Raw genomic sequence first — 17520 nt, forward strand, 5'->3', positions numbered from 1 at the left:
GCAGGGCTGTTGTCAGGGAGTTCAGGCCTAGGCTGGATGCTTGCAAAGTTTCCTTGCAGCATTGAAATCCTGGTCTGCTTCGTTGTGTTGCTTACTGTGAATATTATCAAATCTTTATCGATCATCTCTTGAGCATGACGGTGGGGCAAGAAGAGAGAAAAGGGTAAACAAAGAAGTAGAGAACACAGTTCCTTTTTTTTGAAATTTTTTCTAGTACCCTTAGGCAAACAAGATACACAATTCAGCTTAATTCAGTAAATATTTATTAAAGTTGACTTTTTGGCAAAGCCTAGGCTTGTTGGTAGGAATTCAAAGAGGAATTGAGATAGCCCCAGGAATCCTGGAGAAGTATATATGAGAACAAGTAGTATAAACCAATAAGATGGTGCATGCAAGGGTTAAATTAATTTTTTGCACTCTAGATTCTATATGAATGCAGAGGAAAGAGAAATATTTTACTTTGAGCAGGAGCATAATTATGTATAATCAGTAGTGCCCTAGCAAGTCTCTTGTACACACAACTCTCCTTACTAATCGCAGCAAAATATGTCTATGTCTTCATTTGAGGACTTGCTACAAGCAGAGTCCAAGGACAGAAGCAGCAGGTGCCTGCCAGACTTCAAACAGGGACCTTCAGCCTTCCTGCATGGAGACACTAAGGCAAGAAGGCAAGAAAACAGGACAAAAGGAAAGGGTCCTCTCCCAGCCTAACGATGAGCCAAAATAGTATCATTGACTTATTTTTCATTTTTTTAAATGTGGTTGCTTTAATCTTTAAAGTGGCTTAAAACGGCCGGGCGCTGTGGCTCATGCCTGTAATCCTAGCACTCTGGGAGGCCGAGGCAGGTGGATTGCTCGAGGTCAGGAGTTCGAAACCAGCCTGAGCAAGAGTGAGACCCCATCTCTACTATAAATAGAAAGAAATTAATTGGCCAACTAATATATCTAGAAAAATTTAGCCAGGCATGGTGGCGCATGCCTGTAGTCCCAGCTACTCAGGAGGCTGAGGCAGAAGGATCACTTGAGCCCAGGAGTTTGAGGTTGCTATGAGCTAGGCTTACGCCATGGCACTCACTCTAGCCTGGGCAACAAAGCGAGACTATGACTCAAAAAAAGTAAAAACAAAAAAAAAATAAAGTGGCTTAAAGACTACTCAGTCCTTTGGTAAATTCACCGCACTCTAATGTGCCTGGTCATTCTGTCTTCCTTGGAAAAAGAAGTATTATTTTTTGAGCCTCTACTTCAGATTCTTTATTTACATTCTCCTATTTTCTGCTAAAATACTATTATGTGAGTATTATCACCTTCACTTTATCAATGCAGAAATTAACATACAGAGTTGTAAGTACCTTGCCCAAGGTAACACAGTGGAGAAGAAAAAACTCAAATTCAGATGTATCTGGCTCCAAAGCCCATAGGTTTTGTTTGTTTGTTTTTTGTTCTTTTTGAGACAGAGTCTTGCTTTGTTGCCCTGGCTAGAGTGAGTGCCATGGCATCAGCCTAGCTCAAACTCCTGGGCTCAAGCAATCCTGCTGCCTCAGCATCCCGAGTAGCTGAGACTACAGGCATGCACCACCATGTCCGGCTAATTTTTTCTATATATATTAGTTGGCCAATTAATTTCTTTCTATTTATAGTAGAGACAGGATCTCGCTTTTGCTCAGGCTGGTTTCCAACTCTTGACCTTGAGCAATCCGCCCGCCTTGGCCTCCCAGAGTGCTAGGATTATAGGCCAAAGCACATAGTTTTGAACTACCTTACACTGTTTTTCCACTGTGCCTTATGGTATGCACACCTACGTGTTGATGGTGATGATGATGATGGTGGTGATGGTTCACAGACCATGATGATGATGGGAAGGAGGAGGATAGGATTGCAATACGCTGATGAACTCAATTACAGAATCAGGTTCTCATGGTTCTAGGAAGAGAAGCAAGACAATGTTAACAACCAACACAAGAGGGACCTGTAACACTGGTCTACAAGAGACAAGACAGCGTGTCTAAAGAAAGCCTACCCACTCTTGAATCCCAGGAAGAGAAGCAGTCCTGGGAACACAGTTGCTGCCTCCAATATAGCCAGTTGAATATTACATTTTTATCCTTAACTGATTTAAAAGTCAACCATTATAACTTTGGTTAAATTTACAGGAGTCTGTTAACAAGACATTAAGATAAAATTTTGCATCACCAGTGAAATTACACTTGGCTTAATCAGACATGATTTGATTTTATTTAGAGGCATTTGATATTTAGATTAAATACAGACACCTAATTTTCATGAAAAAATTATTTTTCAGTTAACCCATCGAAGATGCCTATTTTGAATGGAAACAAGGAACTTTCTAGTTTAATCCCAGTATCAAACCCAGCATTCTCATTAAAACAAAAGTAGTCAGATAAGGTCATTATGCTCCCAGCTGAACTGTATGTTTTCAGAAGTGGGAGAGGAGAGGAGGGATTGTAAGAAATCCAGAGTAGAGGGGGAAGTAGAAAGAGAAACAGATGGTCTCAGATTTCTAAGCCGGAAGCTTTTTTTTTTTTTCCTTTTTGGGGGGGTTGGTTGTTTACCGTTTGTAATCTGAACCCAAAACAGGAGACCAGATGCAATTGCCTTCTGGTGACAACTCACACAGAGGTGGTGGCTGGAAAAACTCAGCCCTATCCACGGTGTGGTGAGTACAGGGGCCACAGGTCTGGAATGTAGTAGGGTGGGTGATGCGTCTTCCGATTCTAAAGAGAAAAGTTATCATCTTTCAAGTTCCAGCTTCATATTTCCAGCTTGCTGCCATGCCACTTTTTCAAATACAACATATCCAAAGTTAATTTAGCAAACCCCTCTCCTTCTGTCCTAAATAAATTTCTCTTCTTGAATAACCAATTTCTGATAATGGCATGACCATTTTCCTAGTCCTCCAGACTCAAACATTTCTCACTTGCTTCCTGTATCTAAGTTGTTCCCAATCCTCTAGAAGGGGTAGCTTTACTTCCAACATGTCTCTTAAGCCTGATTTTTCATTTTCAAGTGCACCGCCAACATCCTATTCAAAACAATTTCTCACCTGGGTTTTTGCAACATCAAAGTCAGTCCTTCTGCCCACGCCTGTAATCCTAGCACTCTGGGAGGCCGAGGCAGGAGGATCAGCCGAGCTCAGGAGTTCAAGACCAGCCTGAGCAAAAGAGAGACCCTGTCTCTACTAAAAACATAGAAAGAAATTAGCTGGACAACTAAAATATATCTATATATGTATATATAAAAATTAGCCAGGCATGGTGACACATGCCTGTAGTCCCAGCTACTCGGGAGGGTGAGGCAGGAGGATTGCTTGAGCCCAGGAGTTGGAGGTTGCTGTGAGCTAGGCTGACGCCATGGCATTCACTCTAACCTGGGCAACAAAGGGAGACTCTGTCTCAAAAAAAAAAAAAAAAAAAAATTAAATATATGCAAACATAAAATTAGTTGTGAATATATTTTACTTAAAGTCCTTATACTACCATGTAATTAAAACATTTTACATTAAATTAAACATACATACAAAACTAATAAAATTAAAATACATTAATTTAAGTCATGGTGTGTAGTTTTACTAAAACTAGTAGTTTCAGTAGTTAGTTTAGGCATGAGTTTAGTAGTAAATACCAAATACTAAATAATAATGAATAGTATTAGAAAGGTGAATTCACTTGTTGTGTGTATCACTGTTATTAACTTAGTTCTTTTTATTTGGGGTTGTGGTAGGTCATTTTTTGAGTTACCGTCACATTGTATGTTTAACAATTAACACTTTTACAACTGTCCTAAGTTATTTTTAATACTGTACCCCATAATTCTAAAACAAACTGTAATACTTTATTGCATACTTACTTGTTAATGAACAGTTGCAAGTTCCATTGCACAGAGAGGGGTACTCCGGAAACTCCCATTCCTAAGACATGGCATGGATCAAACGTGTTCTTCAGAATCTAGAAAGCCTATACTTCCATGTGCCAGGTAAGAACTCAATTTCCTCACTCATTTATTTAACCTGATTCAAAACCTCTGCTTCTTTCTGGCACTGGGATATCATGTTGCCTTAACGTGGTGTTGATGCCATTGTAAGCACAAATTTAAACACAGGAAAGTAAATGCACAAGGGCAGGATTCATTTTTCTTTCTTTCTTTCTTTTTTTTTTTTTTGAGACAGAGTCCCACTTTGTTGCCCAGGCTAGAGTGAGTGTCATGGCATAAGCCTAGCTCATAGCAACCTCAAACTCCTGGGCTCAAGCAATCCTTCTGCCTCTCCAGTAGCTGGGACTACAGGCATGCGCCACCATGCCTGGCTAATTTTTTTTGTATATATATTTTTAGTTGGTCAATTAATTTCTTTCTATTTTTAGTAGAGACGAGGTCTCGCTCAGGCTGGTTTTGAACTCCTGACCTTGAGCAATCCGCCCGGCCTCCCAGAGTGCTAGGATTACAGGCGTGAGCCTCCACAGCCAGCCAGGATTCATTTTTCTTAGCTTTTTATTGCTCAAAATATTAAGCATGCACAAAGTAAGGAGAATAGCACAATGATTCTCTTTGTACCCTTCACTCAGCTGCAACAGTCATCAACTCCTGGACAATCCTGTTTCATCTATATCCCCATGGGGGACACATTCAAACCATAGTAGGACCCTATACTCTGGCTTCAACTGACCAGGCCTATCTCTCACTGTGCCCCTCCCCCATGCTGCTAGAAATTAGTCTGAGGGGCCTTTCTCTGCTCCCCTGCTTGCCCTCCCCTTCTGCTCCTGACCTGACCTCCCCTCCTTGCACTACTCTTTTTTTTTTTTTTGAGACAGAGTCTCACCTTGTCACCCTGGGTAGAGTGCAGTGGCGTCATCATAGCTCACTGCATCTTCAAGTTCCTGGGCTCAAACGATCCTCCCATCTCAGCCTCCCAAATAGCAGAGATTACAGGTGTGTGCCACCATGCCCAGATAATTTTTAAATTTTTTATAGAGAAAGGATCTCATTATGTTGCCCATGTTGGTCCCGAACTCCTGAGCAATCCTGCCACTTCAGCCTCCCACAGTGCTAGGATTGCATGCCTGTGAGCCCCATCGCTTGGCACCGTCCTTGCACTTCTCATCGCTGCTGATTGAAATCCTTCCCATTCTTCAACGCAGCCTCAGGCAACACCTTCCTCACAGGATCTTTACTGATGCTCCAACTGAGCTGGCTTCCTCCCTTTCCTGAGTTCAGCTAACATTTTATCATACTGCTATTATCACAGTTTTAAAATGCTACCTGATTTGTTTTCATTTTTATCTTTTCCCTCTTTCTAGACTGCGAGGTTTTTAAAGAAAAGCGTTAGGTGTTCTTTTATGTGTATTCCCTACCAGGTTTGGATAGAGCTTTGCACATTTCCTTTTAACAGATGTTTATTGATTGAGCAGAGCTAGCAGAAGCTGATTCTCTTCACGCTTGCGCCCTCTTTCTTTCTCTCTCCTTGATTCCTTATTCTCCTCTGTTTGAGTTTAAAACCTTTCACTAGCTCCCCATAGTCTTGAAGGCACAGTCTAAACTTCTTGACAGGACTTAGAAGGTCTTAGCACGATCTGGCTCCTGCCTGCCTCTAGTTTTATGTTTTCCCATCTCAGAAACCAGCCCTTCTTCCTTTGATTACTGAAATTCACGTACTTATTTGCCTCCTGCATTCTCACATTCCACTTTTTGTTTGTTTGTTTGAAGCACTCTCTTTCCTAACCCTCTGGATCTCTTGTGATCATCTAGTTTTGGGCTTAGATATTACTCCCTTTGAAAAGTCTTCCCTTGTCTCCTAAATCTTGCCTAGGTGTCCTTCCCATGAGTTCCCATAAAACTCATAACTTCACTAGAATAGCACTTATCTATCTGCACTATAGTTGTTTGCTTACCTGTCTGCCTTCAAGAATGTCAGCACCTGTCTTAAAGGCAGGGCCTTGCATCACTCAGCATCACACTGAACTGGAGCTTAGAGTGTGTGTATTACTGGTGCTGATGGGGACAGGAGAGGTGGTAATTGCATGATGTGAGGTTGCAGAGAAAAACAGAGGCCACAGTGAAGACAGTCTTGAATGCCATGCTCCTATGGTTGAATGTCCCCTCCAAAACTCATGTTGAGGCTGGGCGTGGTGGCTCACGCCTGTAATCCTAGCACTCTGGGAGGCCTAGGCGGGCGGATTGTTTGAGGTCAGGAGTTCGAAACCAGCCCGAGCAAGAGCAAGACCCCATCTCTACTATAAATAGGAAGACATTAATTGGCCAACTAATATATATAGAAAAAAATTAGCTGGGCATGATGGTGCATGCCTATAGTCCCAGCTACTCGGGAGGTTGAGGCAGGAGGATTGCTTGAGCCCAGGAGTGTGAGGTTGCTGTGAGTTAGGCTGACGCCACGGCACTCACTCTAGCCTGGGCAACAAAGCGAGACTCTGTCTCAAAAAAAAAAAAAAAAAAAACTCATGTTGAAATTTAATTGCCATTGTAATGGTATTGGGAGTTTGTGCCTTTAAGAAGTGATTAGGTCATGAAGGCTCTGCCCTTGTACATGGATTAATGCCTTCATCCCAGGAGTGGTTAGGTATCAGGGGAGTGGGCTTCTGATAAAGGGATGAGCTGCTTTCCTCTCTCTGTCTCACTCCCCCACTTGCCCTTCCACTGTGTTATGGGCAGCACGAAGGCCCTTGACAGATGCCAGAGCTGTGCTCTTGGACTTCCAGCCTCCAGAACTGTGAGAAATAAATGTCTTCTCTTTGTATTTTACCCAGTCTATGATATTATATTATAGCAGCAGAAAACAGACTAAGACATGTGTCAAAGAATTTGGCTTTATCCTGAGGTCAGTGGAAAACACTTTTAGGTAGCTTTTAGTTTAGAAAAGACATGAGTACATTTCCAGATCAGGTTTCAGAGAGAGGACTTCACCTACAGTGTTGAGGATGGATGAAGACGGCCCAGACTTGCCCCTAACCCCACAGTCACCTCTCTCACCAGCCTTGCCCTGATCTTAGGGCACTCTGCATTCCGGCACACTGCTGATTCCGGACCCCTGGCCAAACTGACCAGTCCTCGGTGCTTGTATTCTTATTCAGTGACAGCAGTTACATAACCAATTTGCTAATGTGCTCGTAGGGCCACAGACTACTACACTAGTCTTTGTAGCCATGGAAGTGTGGTGCAAGTTGTCAGGACCCCTGAAGTTAATTTTTGTTTTAGTTATAGCCAGCCATGGGACCTTGGGTCCCCCAAACAGGGCTCAGGTAATGCTAATTTTTATTGTTTTGGTTCTCTTTTTCTTACACTCTCAGCAGACCAAGCTTTTATGAGTACATACACTATTATTTGCAAGTCCATTCCTAATTTAATTGATAACAATAGCCCTTTTAAAAATAATACTCTCCTAGCTCTCTGGGAGGCCGAGGCGGGCGGATTGCTCGAGGTCAGGAGTTCGAAACCAGCCTGAGCAAGAGTGAGACCCTGTCTCTACTATAAATAGAAAGAAATTAATTGGCCAACTAATATATATAGAAAAAATTAGCCGGGCATGGTGGTGCATGCCTGTAGTTCCAGCTACTCAGGAGGCTGAGGCAGGAGGATTGCTTGAGCCCAGGAGTTTGAGGTTGCTGTGAGCTAGGCTGATGCCACAGCACTCACTCTAGCCTGGGCAACAAAGTGAGACTCTGTCTCAAAAAAATAATAATAATAATAATAATACTCTCGGCTTATTCTGATTAACTTAGTACCAGTATTTAAAAAAAACCCCAAAAACCTATTTTAAGGTGTACTGATTTGTGAATAGTTGTGTTCATGCTTGTTCTATTGGGTTCTAAATCACATAGTGACATTCTCTGATTCTGTCCTTTTGTCTCGGAGAAGGGAAGGCACTACCACATTGGGACCCGTGGGCCTCTGCATACCTCATTCTCTGCATTGGGCTGAGTATGGAAGCCAGACACCTTCATTTACTTCACAAATAGTTATTAAGTGCCTCCTCAAGTGCCCAAAGTGCCAAGGGATATTGTATTATTTTCTCGATAGTGTGAGTCTGGATTCCCTTGAAAAACTGAAGGCAACTTGTAATCCTAGCACTGTGGGAGGCCGAGGCAGACGGATTGCTCAAGGTCAGGAGTTCGAAACCAGCCTGAGCAAGAGTGAGACCCCATCTCTACTATAAATAGAAAGAAATTAATCGGCCAACTAATATATATAGAAAAAACGAGCCGGGCATGGTGGCGCATGCTTGTAGTCCCAGCTACTCAGGAGGCTGAGGCAGCAGGATTGCTTGAGCCCAGGAGTTTGAGGTTGCTGTGAGCTAGGCTGATGCCACAGCACTCACTCTAGCCTGGGCAACAGAGCAAGATTCTGACTCAAAAAAAAAAAAAAAAAAACTGAAGGCAATGTTTAGGTGGCACAGGAATAGTGAAGGGGTAGTTTATATAGAAACTCTCCCAATATTCCATAGAAAATGCTTCCTCCAGTTCGTTAAAGTATGAATTTTCTTAGAGAATTGTTCCCCTTAGACCCTGTGCATACTCAGCCTCTCTGCCTTGAGACAGACACAGAAGAGAGGGAAGAGGTCCAAGATTTGGAGTCAGAATCTCTAGCACTTATGAGCTGTCAGGCAATCTCTTGGCCTCATAAGCTGCAATCTGTATAATGGGAATAATGCAAGCAGATACTGTTCTGGAAGGGCCACAGGATATCATGGATATAAAGTGACTCTATAAAATGCAACATGGTGTTCAAATGCTCGGGATGTTATCATTATTTCTTCCTTTTTCCTCTTCTCTCTGTTAGCATGGCTCAACTGCAACTGAGTTGAAAGGAAAAGAGTTGAAGAAAATGGAGGACTAGGAGCCCCGGGGCAATCAGAGAAGGGAAAGGCATTAGGGTGAACAGAGCAGAGGCTGAAGCCAAGACAAGTAAAAAGAAAACCAGCCCTTGTCCTTTGTTCCTTCTTTCCTCCCTCTCGCCCTCCTCCCTCCCTCCCATGTAGCCTCACTTGAAGGAATCTATCAAAAGATGGAGGCGGGCGTGGTGGCTCACGCCTGTAATCCTAGCACTCTTGGGGGCCAAGGTGGGCGGATTGCTTGAGGTCAGGAGTTTGAAACCAGCCGGAGCGAGAGCGAGACCCCATCTCTACTATAAATAGAAAGAAATTAATTGGCCAACTAACATATATAGAAAAAATTAGCTGGGCATGGTGGCGCATGCCTGTAGTCCCAGCTACTGGGGAGACTGAGGCAGTAGGATTGCTTGAGCCCAGGAGTTTGAGGTTGCTGCAGGAGTTTGAGGTTGCTGTGAGCTAGGCTGACACCATGGCACTCACTGTAGCCTGGGCAACAAAGCGAGAGGCTGTCTCAAAGAAAAAAAAAAGACTGAGTGACAGAGGACAGAAGAAGTTGGCTTGCAGGGATGATGAGCCAGGCAGTGAATGTGCTGCAAGTTGCCAGGCATTGGTGGACACCCCAGTGGAGACCCTGACGTCCACTAAGTTGGAGATGACTGGAAAATGGGACAGGGACGATGCGGACCTACTGGGTGTGCTGCTCCAGAACTCCGATCTTCTGGAGCTCTATCCCACCATCCTGCCTTCTAGTGACTTCTAGAAAACCCCAGGAATAGCTTTTGCATATGCACCCTGCAGGTTGCAAGGCATTCCATTTATTTTCAATAGCTTTATGCTCTGAGTAGTATCAACTCTGTTTTAAAGGTGAAGAATCTGGGGCCCAGTGGTTAAGTGACGTGGCCATAAAACAGAAGCAAAAACCAAACGCTAAACCCAGTGATTAACGCAGGACACAAAACCTTAAACACTGATCTGAAATCCTTGGACTTGCAAAGGAGGAAGCTGTCCTGATGGGAGGGGAAGATAGTCTTATTTATTCTACCACTCCCTTAGCTCTTTCTCTCCCTCCTCCCGTCCTCTGCTATTTCTCTCCAGAGTATCCAGCGACCCACGCCATCCTCCGCCAGCTGCAGTTCTTCTTATGACCACAAAACACTTCCCACTTTCTATCTTTCCACAGACCTACGAGAGCAAAAGCCACCACCACAAAGGGAAGCAGTTAAAGGAGCCCATCCCTCTCTCCTCATCCTCTCCCTCCCCACCTCCTCCTGCACCCCTGCCTTGTGAGTACAGCAAGCCTTTTAAACCCCTCCAGACTAACAGCAAGGGACAACTATTGGGGGGCTTCCTGAACTGCCTTCTGCCCCCCTGGTGGGCCTAGGAGATTTGCAGTCGCCAGGCATTTCAGGATATTTACTTATTTTCATTCCTTGCACATCATTCCTGCAAAACCAGCTCCAGCTCTCATTTTGTAGCTGTTACCCCAGGGAGATTAGTAACCGGCAAAGAGCCATCCTCCCCAGGTTTTAATGAGTAGAAGCAGGAAAACTCATGAATTTGGAGGTGGCTGAGCCTGAACTCTGTTTTTTACCCCTATCTGTTTGTTTCCTTTCCCTTCCTCCTGTTCTAATGCCAGTATTCCTGCAGTCAGCAAGTTAGCTAGACCAGAGTCCCCTGTGAAGGACTCTTCCTCACAGCAACCACATGCCCATTAGTGCCCGACTTCACTCATTGTGCCTTATTGTCAGGTCATGTGAGCCAACGTTGGGTTCAGAAAATATGGTCACCTCATCTGTAGGTGGTCACATACCTTCCCCAGGGGCTCGGCAAGGTCTGCCTCATACCAGATGTTTCCTTTTCTTTTCTTTTCTTTTCTTTTTTTGAGACAGATTCTCACTCTGTTCCCCCGGCTAGAGTGCCATGGCATCAGCCTAGCTCACAGCAACCTCAAACTCCTGGGCTCAAGCAATCCTGCTGCCTCAGCCTCCCGAGTAGCTGGGACTACAGGCATGCACCACCATGCCTGGCTAATTTTTTTTCTATATATTTTTAGTTGGCCAATTAATTTCTCTCTATTTTTAGTAGAGACAGGGTCTCGCTCTTGCTCAGGCTGGTTTCGAACTCCCTACCTCGAGGGATCCACCTGCCTCGGCCTCCCAGAGTGCTAGGATTACAGGCGTGAGCCACCGTGCCCGGCCCAGTACCAGAAGTTTCTTGAGGAAGAAAGCCTGCTTGACTGTGTCTATCTTCTTATTTTTGTAGCCTGTGCTTAGCACCCCCTGCAAGCTTACAGGAACTTTAGCAATGAAGAGCTAAGATGAAAGACACCTAAGCAGACACCCACAGCCAAAGCCCTTACGAATGACATTCTTGCCCTCAAGGTGTTCTCACCTGGCAGTGGAGACAGGCAACTACCTGGAATATGGATGTTGTCATTTTGGGCTTGGTCATGAAAGGTGATTCCCAATTTCTTCATCTGTAAAATGGCAATAACACTGCCAACTTCCCAGGGCTCTGTAAGACAGCTGTACGGTGTGATAAGTGAGAGACGCCACACAAATGACAGTTACTCTGATCCATCAACCTGCATAATGAATGAGGAAATAAGGGACATATGCATGAGTGAAGGAAAAAATGAATGCAACAGTTTATTTTCAGTCTAAATGGAGGATTTTGTGGTCTGCAATGCACTTTTTTTTGAGACAGTGTCTCATTATGTTGCCCGGGCTAGAGTGCTGTGGCGTCAGCCTAGCTCACAGCAACCTCAAACTTCTGGGCTCAACCAATCCTCCTGCCTCAGCCTCTGGAGTAGCTGAGACTACAGGCAAGTGCCACCATGCCTAGCTGATTTTTTCTATATGTTTTTAGTTGGCCAATTAATTTCTTCCTATCTTTAGTAGAGACGGGGGTCTCACTCTTGCTCAGGCTGGTTTCGAACTCCTGACCTTGATCCATCTGCCCGCCTCGGCCTCCCAGAGTGCTAGGATTACAGGCGTGAGCCACCGCGCCCGGCCTGCAATGCACTTTTATATACTACCTCATTTTAATCTTCACATCCCTTTACATAGCACTTTGCAGAAATCTTTTTGCAGACCAGGAATATGAGATCGGGAATTGCCTGAAGGGGACTAGGTCAGAGGTAGCAGAATCAGAACTTGAACTCAGGTCTTCTCCAGCTAAGCCTGATGCCGCAACCATTTCCCTCTGGCGTGTCTACCTCCTGCTGAATGCACGTCACCCCCTGTTGCAGTCAGCTAGAGTGCCTTCCTCCCTCACTGTCTTTCCCATACATCTATTTTATTTTCTTCACTTCATATATGATTACCATGATTTGACATCATCTTACTTGTTTTTTTTTTTTTTGGGACAGAGTCTCACTTTGTTGTCCAGGCTAGAGTGAGTGTCGTGGCATCAGCCTAGCTCACAGCAACCTCAAACTCCTGGGCTCAAGTGATCCTCCTGCCTCAGCCTCCCACATCTTACATGTTATTAAGACTGTAAGCAATTCCGTGTTCCAGGCCCTGTGCTGAATTTGACCTCCAATCATTTTTCATGACAGCCTTATGAAGATAGTATCATTCTTATCTCTATTTTATCTAGACAGAAACTGAAGCTTATAGAGTTTAAGTTACTTTCCAAGTTTAAACAGCAGTAGCAGATTTAATCTAAGTAGAACATTCAGATATTTGACTGCAACAGTCGCATTTTAAAATACTGTGCCAAAAAAAAGGTGAGTGGTGCTAAGGTAACACTTGCCAGGCCTGGCATGCCCTGGGCATGCGACCCAGACTTCTGCGACCCCTCCCCAACCTCTTGGGCAGGCAGACATGCGAGTGCAGAGGAACACTCCAGGAACGCAGGGCCTAGCATGCCTGGGCATTGGGGCCAAGGGCGGAGACTTCCGGGACCCCCACCTCCTGGAACAGGTGAGATCTGTGAAAAGAGGGGTACACACCAGGAGCTCACACTGCTCTTTGAGACCCTCCTGAAAAAGGTCGGAAGGCTAAGGACGCTGCCAGGCTACTCCCCCAGTTACAGCAGGAGCTGATGACCCTCATGATGTCTGGTGACAAAGGAATTTCTGCCTTTCCTGAATCAGACAACCTTTTCAAATGGGTAGGGACCATCCCTGGAGGGGCCGGCACAGTATATGAAGACCTGGGGCATAAGCTCTCCTAGAGTTTCCCAGTGGTTACCCTTACAACGCACCCACGGTGGAGTTCCTCATGCCCTGCTACCACCCCAACGTGGACACCCAGGGTAATATCTGCCTGGGCATCCTGAGGGACAAGTGGTCTGCCCTATATGATGTCAGGGCCACCCTGCTCTCCATTCAGAGCCTGCTAGGAGAACCCAACATTGACAGTCCTTTGAACACACATGCTGCTCAGCTCTGGAAAAACCCCAAAGCTTTTAAGAAGTACCTGCAGGAAACCTACTCAAAGCAGGTGTCCAGCCAGGAGCCCTGACCAGGGCTATCCGGACTCTCCCTGTGTTGTCCTTTTTTTTTTTCCTTAGATGGTCTGTCCTTTCCAAGATTTCTGTATAGGACTCTGTATCTTGAGCTGTGTTGTTATTTTGTTTCTGTTTTTTAAATTAAGTCTCTGGTTGGGCCCTTGTGATGTATATTAAATAAATACATTTTGGTTGTTTTTTTTTAAAAAAATACTGTGCTATAGCACTCTGGGAGGCCGAGGCTGGAGGATCACTCAAGGTCAGGAGTTCGAAACCAGCCTGAGCAAGAGTGAGACCCTGTCTCTACTTAAAAAAAAAAAAAGAAAGAAAGAAAGAAATTAATCAGCCAACTAAAAATACATAGAAAAAAATTAGCCGAGCATGGTGGCACATGCCTGTAGTCCCAGCTACTCCAGAGGCTGAGGCAGGAGGATTGCTTAAGCCCAGGAGTTTGAGGTTGCTGTGAGCTAGGCTAATGCCATGGCACTCACTCTAGCCTGGGCAACAGAGTGAGACTCTGTCTCAAAAAAAAAAAAAAAAAATTCTGTGTTAGTCTCCTAAAAGGGCTGTTTAATTACTTTTCAGGATGGGGTGCTATTTTTTTTTCAGAATTAATGTGTAACTTCTGCAGCATCTCTTAAGAAAATTAGCAGCATTCTAGTATCTACCAATTTCAGGAGGATTGAGGACTGCTGAATCAATGATATAATGGATGGGTGCAATAAAGGAGTGATTCGAGTTTATTTTTCAGACAAATGGAGACAAGCCACAGTATGGGCCTCATTAGTATCTGGCTGGAAAAGGCGTGTTCTTACTCTTCCCAACAGATTTTATTGAAAACTCTTTCAGCAAGAGCATCTGCTGCCTGGTCAGAAAAGAGAGATAGCCTGGAAGAGCATTTGTGGATGACAGGAAATTAACTTAAAGCTGCTGGCTGTCACCTGTCAGGACGGGTATTGACTATAAATTACTGGAAATCATAGACAATAGTGGAAAGATCACAGATTTCAACTTCCAGTACTTACTAACTGTGTATGGTAAGCCTCAACTCTCTGGGTCTTGCTTTTGTCATCTGTAAAATGAGGAAAATAAAACCTTATTTACAGGGGTGTTATAAGGATTAAATGAAACCATTCATGTAAACTACCTGTCGTGCAGTTGGTGATAAGTTAACTTTAGTCTCTTTCCACTATCCCTTGTTCAGAATGATTTACTAGTCCATATATGAGATGTGATTATGAAATAAAGAACAAGATCACTATTGCAGGTAAACATACTAAAATGCATGCTGCCCCCAGCATAGCAGTACATCCTGGGAAGCTACCCACTTGGTCCAACTGCACTGTGTTTGCTCCAAACATATTTGGGATGTTTCTGTCTACCAGTCAGCCCCCCATGCAGAAGGCATTCGCAGGAAATGAAATCAACGATGTCTTATTCATCCACCATGAACTGTTACTCATCCCGAACAACTGAATGAGTGATTATTTTCAAAACAGATCAACGGATAAGAGCAAACCACAACACTAGCACCACTTTACAGAGTGGCCATCCATCCCTCAGCTTCTCAAGTATCACTCAGCTTCCAGAACTTTTTCCAGATACGCTCAGAGATGCACTTGTTGGCAACTTCACCAGGAACCACTTTCTAAATGGGGAAGCTGATCGGCTCCGAGGGACATAGTGGATTAGTCACAGGAGGCGAGGGATGGTGACATTCCTGAAAACAGAGGGGACCAGAAATAGAATTACAAATACCTAGGGCACTCTCTACTCTTGAAAAAGGTTTTAAAACACTGGCTCTAATGAGGGGCGGGGGAGCAGGTGACATGTAACAAAGCTAACGTGGGAGAGAAAAAAACCCATTTCAGGGAAAAGCACTTCCCTGGAGATGGTCTCAAGAGCGTTTGTTTACAGAAAAACTTGCTTTGACTGTGAACATCCTGAAGAAGAACCATTTTACTTAGATTTCAAAGGCCAACCGTGTTAATGCTCTTAACTTGTGATTACTAGCTGGGTCTGTGGATTTATGAGTAGCCTGTGTGGTCATGTGAAAGAGGAAAAGTCCAAGAACCAGAAGCCAAGCAGCTTGGAAGGTTCTGGGTCTTTGGGGCCCATGCTGGGGATTCTCTCATAGAGGTAAGACCACCCTGTGTTTAAATTTGCCATCTTTCCTGCAAAGGCATCACCACCACTGGAAAGAAACACAAACTCCTTTGTAACTTGAAAGGCCTAACTGCAATTTCTTAATTTAAAAAAAAAAATTTGAACATTTTTAAACCTACAGAAAAGTTGAAACAATAATACAACAAATGCTTGTATGTTTCCTCACCTAGATTCCCCAACTGGCAAGTTCTTGCCATACCCACCTCCCTTCACTTTGCGTTTATGTACACTCTTCCCTTTAGCTGAACCATCCAAAAGTGGGCTTCCATCTCATGACATTTTATCCCTAAACCCTTAGTCAGCTCTTCCCAAGGACAAAAACACTCATAATCACAGCACCATTATCACATCTAAGAAAATCAACATTAATACAATCGCAGCGTCCAACACCAAGTCCATATTCCCATTTCCCAAAATGCCCCCCAAATGTCCTATTTGCAGGTGATTTTTTCAGATCCAGGATCCAATCAGGGTTTAAGCATTGCGTCTGGCTGTTGTCTCTCTAGTTTTCCCCCATAATCAAACAGTCCACCCTCTCCTTCTGATATCCATGACATTGAGTCCTTTAGAGAGTCAAGGCTAGTAGTCACCCTGCAGATGGGTCCACGTTCTGGATAAGTGACTCTGTCCTCAGAACTAGACAAGAGCACCACAGAGGACAGGATGTCGGCCTTCTCCTGTGTCTCATCTCAGGAGTCACATATTAGGCTAATCCACGACTGACAATGCCAATTCGAGCGCTTGGTTCAGGTGGTGAACCACCAGATCTCATTGTAAAGGGGCATTTCCCCCTCTGTAATGAACAGATAGTCTGTGGCGTAATACTTTGAAACAATGTGAATATCCTATGCCCCAACCACCTTTTCACCCAATGGCTTTAACCCAATGGCTAATAGTGGTTTTTAACTGTATCGGTTATTACATTGAGGGTTACAAAATGGTGATTTTTCTAATTCTATCAGTTTCTATTCTTATCTGTTGGCAATCTTTTGTAAAGAACCGTTTTCCCTTTTCTTTCCCCCCTTTTTCCTCTTTTATCTTTTATTTATTTATTTATTTTTGACACAGGGTCTTGAGCCTTTAACTCCTGGGCTCAACTCCTCCTGCCTCAGACTCCCCAGTAGCTGGGACTACAGGCACGTGCCACCATGCCTGGTTAATTTTTAAAATTTTTTGTAGAGATGGAGTCTTACTATGTTGCCCAGGCTGGTCCTGAACTCCTGGCCTCAAGTGATTCTCCAGCCTCAGCCTCCTAAAGTGCTAGGATTACATACATGTGTCACCACACCAACCCCTTCTTTTTATGTTTTAAAGTATCACTATGGATATATAGATTTGTTTTTCATTCAATCCATTACAACCGAATAAAATCATTTGGCTGCAGGGCAGTTGCTGGGGGGAGGACTGTTCAAATTGGATTTGGCTCTGGGAACTCCTTCAAGCTAGCTTCTGTGACCTTTTGATATAATACCATTAGTCTTGGGGCAACTCTCTACTTTCTGGCACAACAAGATATTCTAAGCCAACCTTGTGTTTTACCTGCCTCTAATCTGTAATCAGCAGCTCTCCATGCAACCCTGGTTCCTTTGACTTAGAAACCAAAATCTAGGTGCTAGGTGTGCTCTCCCTGAAAATTTTAAGCACAACTTATTTTTTACTATTTTCAAGATAAGATCTTGCTCTGTTGCCCCGGCTAGAGTGCAGTGGCATCATCATTGCTCACTGCAACCTCAAACTCCTGGGCTCAAGTGATCCTCCTGCCTCAGCCTCTTGAGCAGCTGGGACTACAGGCACCCGCCACCACACCCAGCTAATTTTTTTTTTTTTTTTTTTTTTTTGAGACAGAGTCTCACTTTGTTGCCCGGGCTAGAGTGAGTGCCGTGGCGTCAGCCTAGCTCACAGCAACCTCAAACTCCTGGGCTCGAGTGATCCTTCTGCCTCAGCCTCCCGGGTAGCTGGGACTACAGGCATGCGCCACCATGCCCGGCTAATTTTTTATATATATATATCAGTTGGCCAATTAATTTCTTTCTATTTATAGTAGA

At 44.1% G+C, this 17520-nt stretch overlaps 1 protein-coding gene and 1 pseudogene across 1 annotated transcript in view; both read left to right on the forward strand.

Moving 5' to 3' along the window:
* LOC105885144 (UPF0235 protein C15orf40 homolog) overlaps window positions 1-17249 on the forward strand; it is an 82972-nt gene extending 65723 nt beyond the window's left edge. The window contains exons 2-3 of the mRNA XM_076001324.1: window positions 4134-4184; window positions 17149-17249. Of these exons, the coding sequence (XP_075857439.1) occupies window positions 4134-4184; window positions 17149-17249 (152 nt within the window). The remainder of the gene's footprint in view (window positions 1-4133; window positions 4185-17148) is intronic.
* Window positions 12902-13411, forward strand: LOC105885153 (ubiquitin-conjugating enzyme E2 C pseudogene; annotated as a pseudogene).
* Window positions 17250-17520: the final 271 nt, after the last annotated feature.

The sequence above is a fragment of the Microcebus murinus genome, chromosome 4 (genome assembly GCF_040939455.1).
Source record: "Microcebus murinus isolate Inina chromosome 4, M.murinus_Inina_mat1.0, whole genome shotgun sequence".
NCBI lineage: Eukaryota > Metazoa > Chordata > Mammalia > Primates > Cheirogaleidae > Microcebus > Microcebus murinus.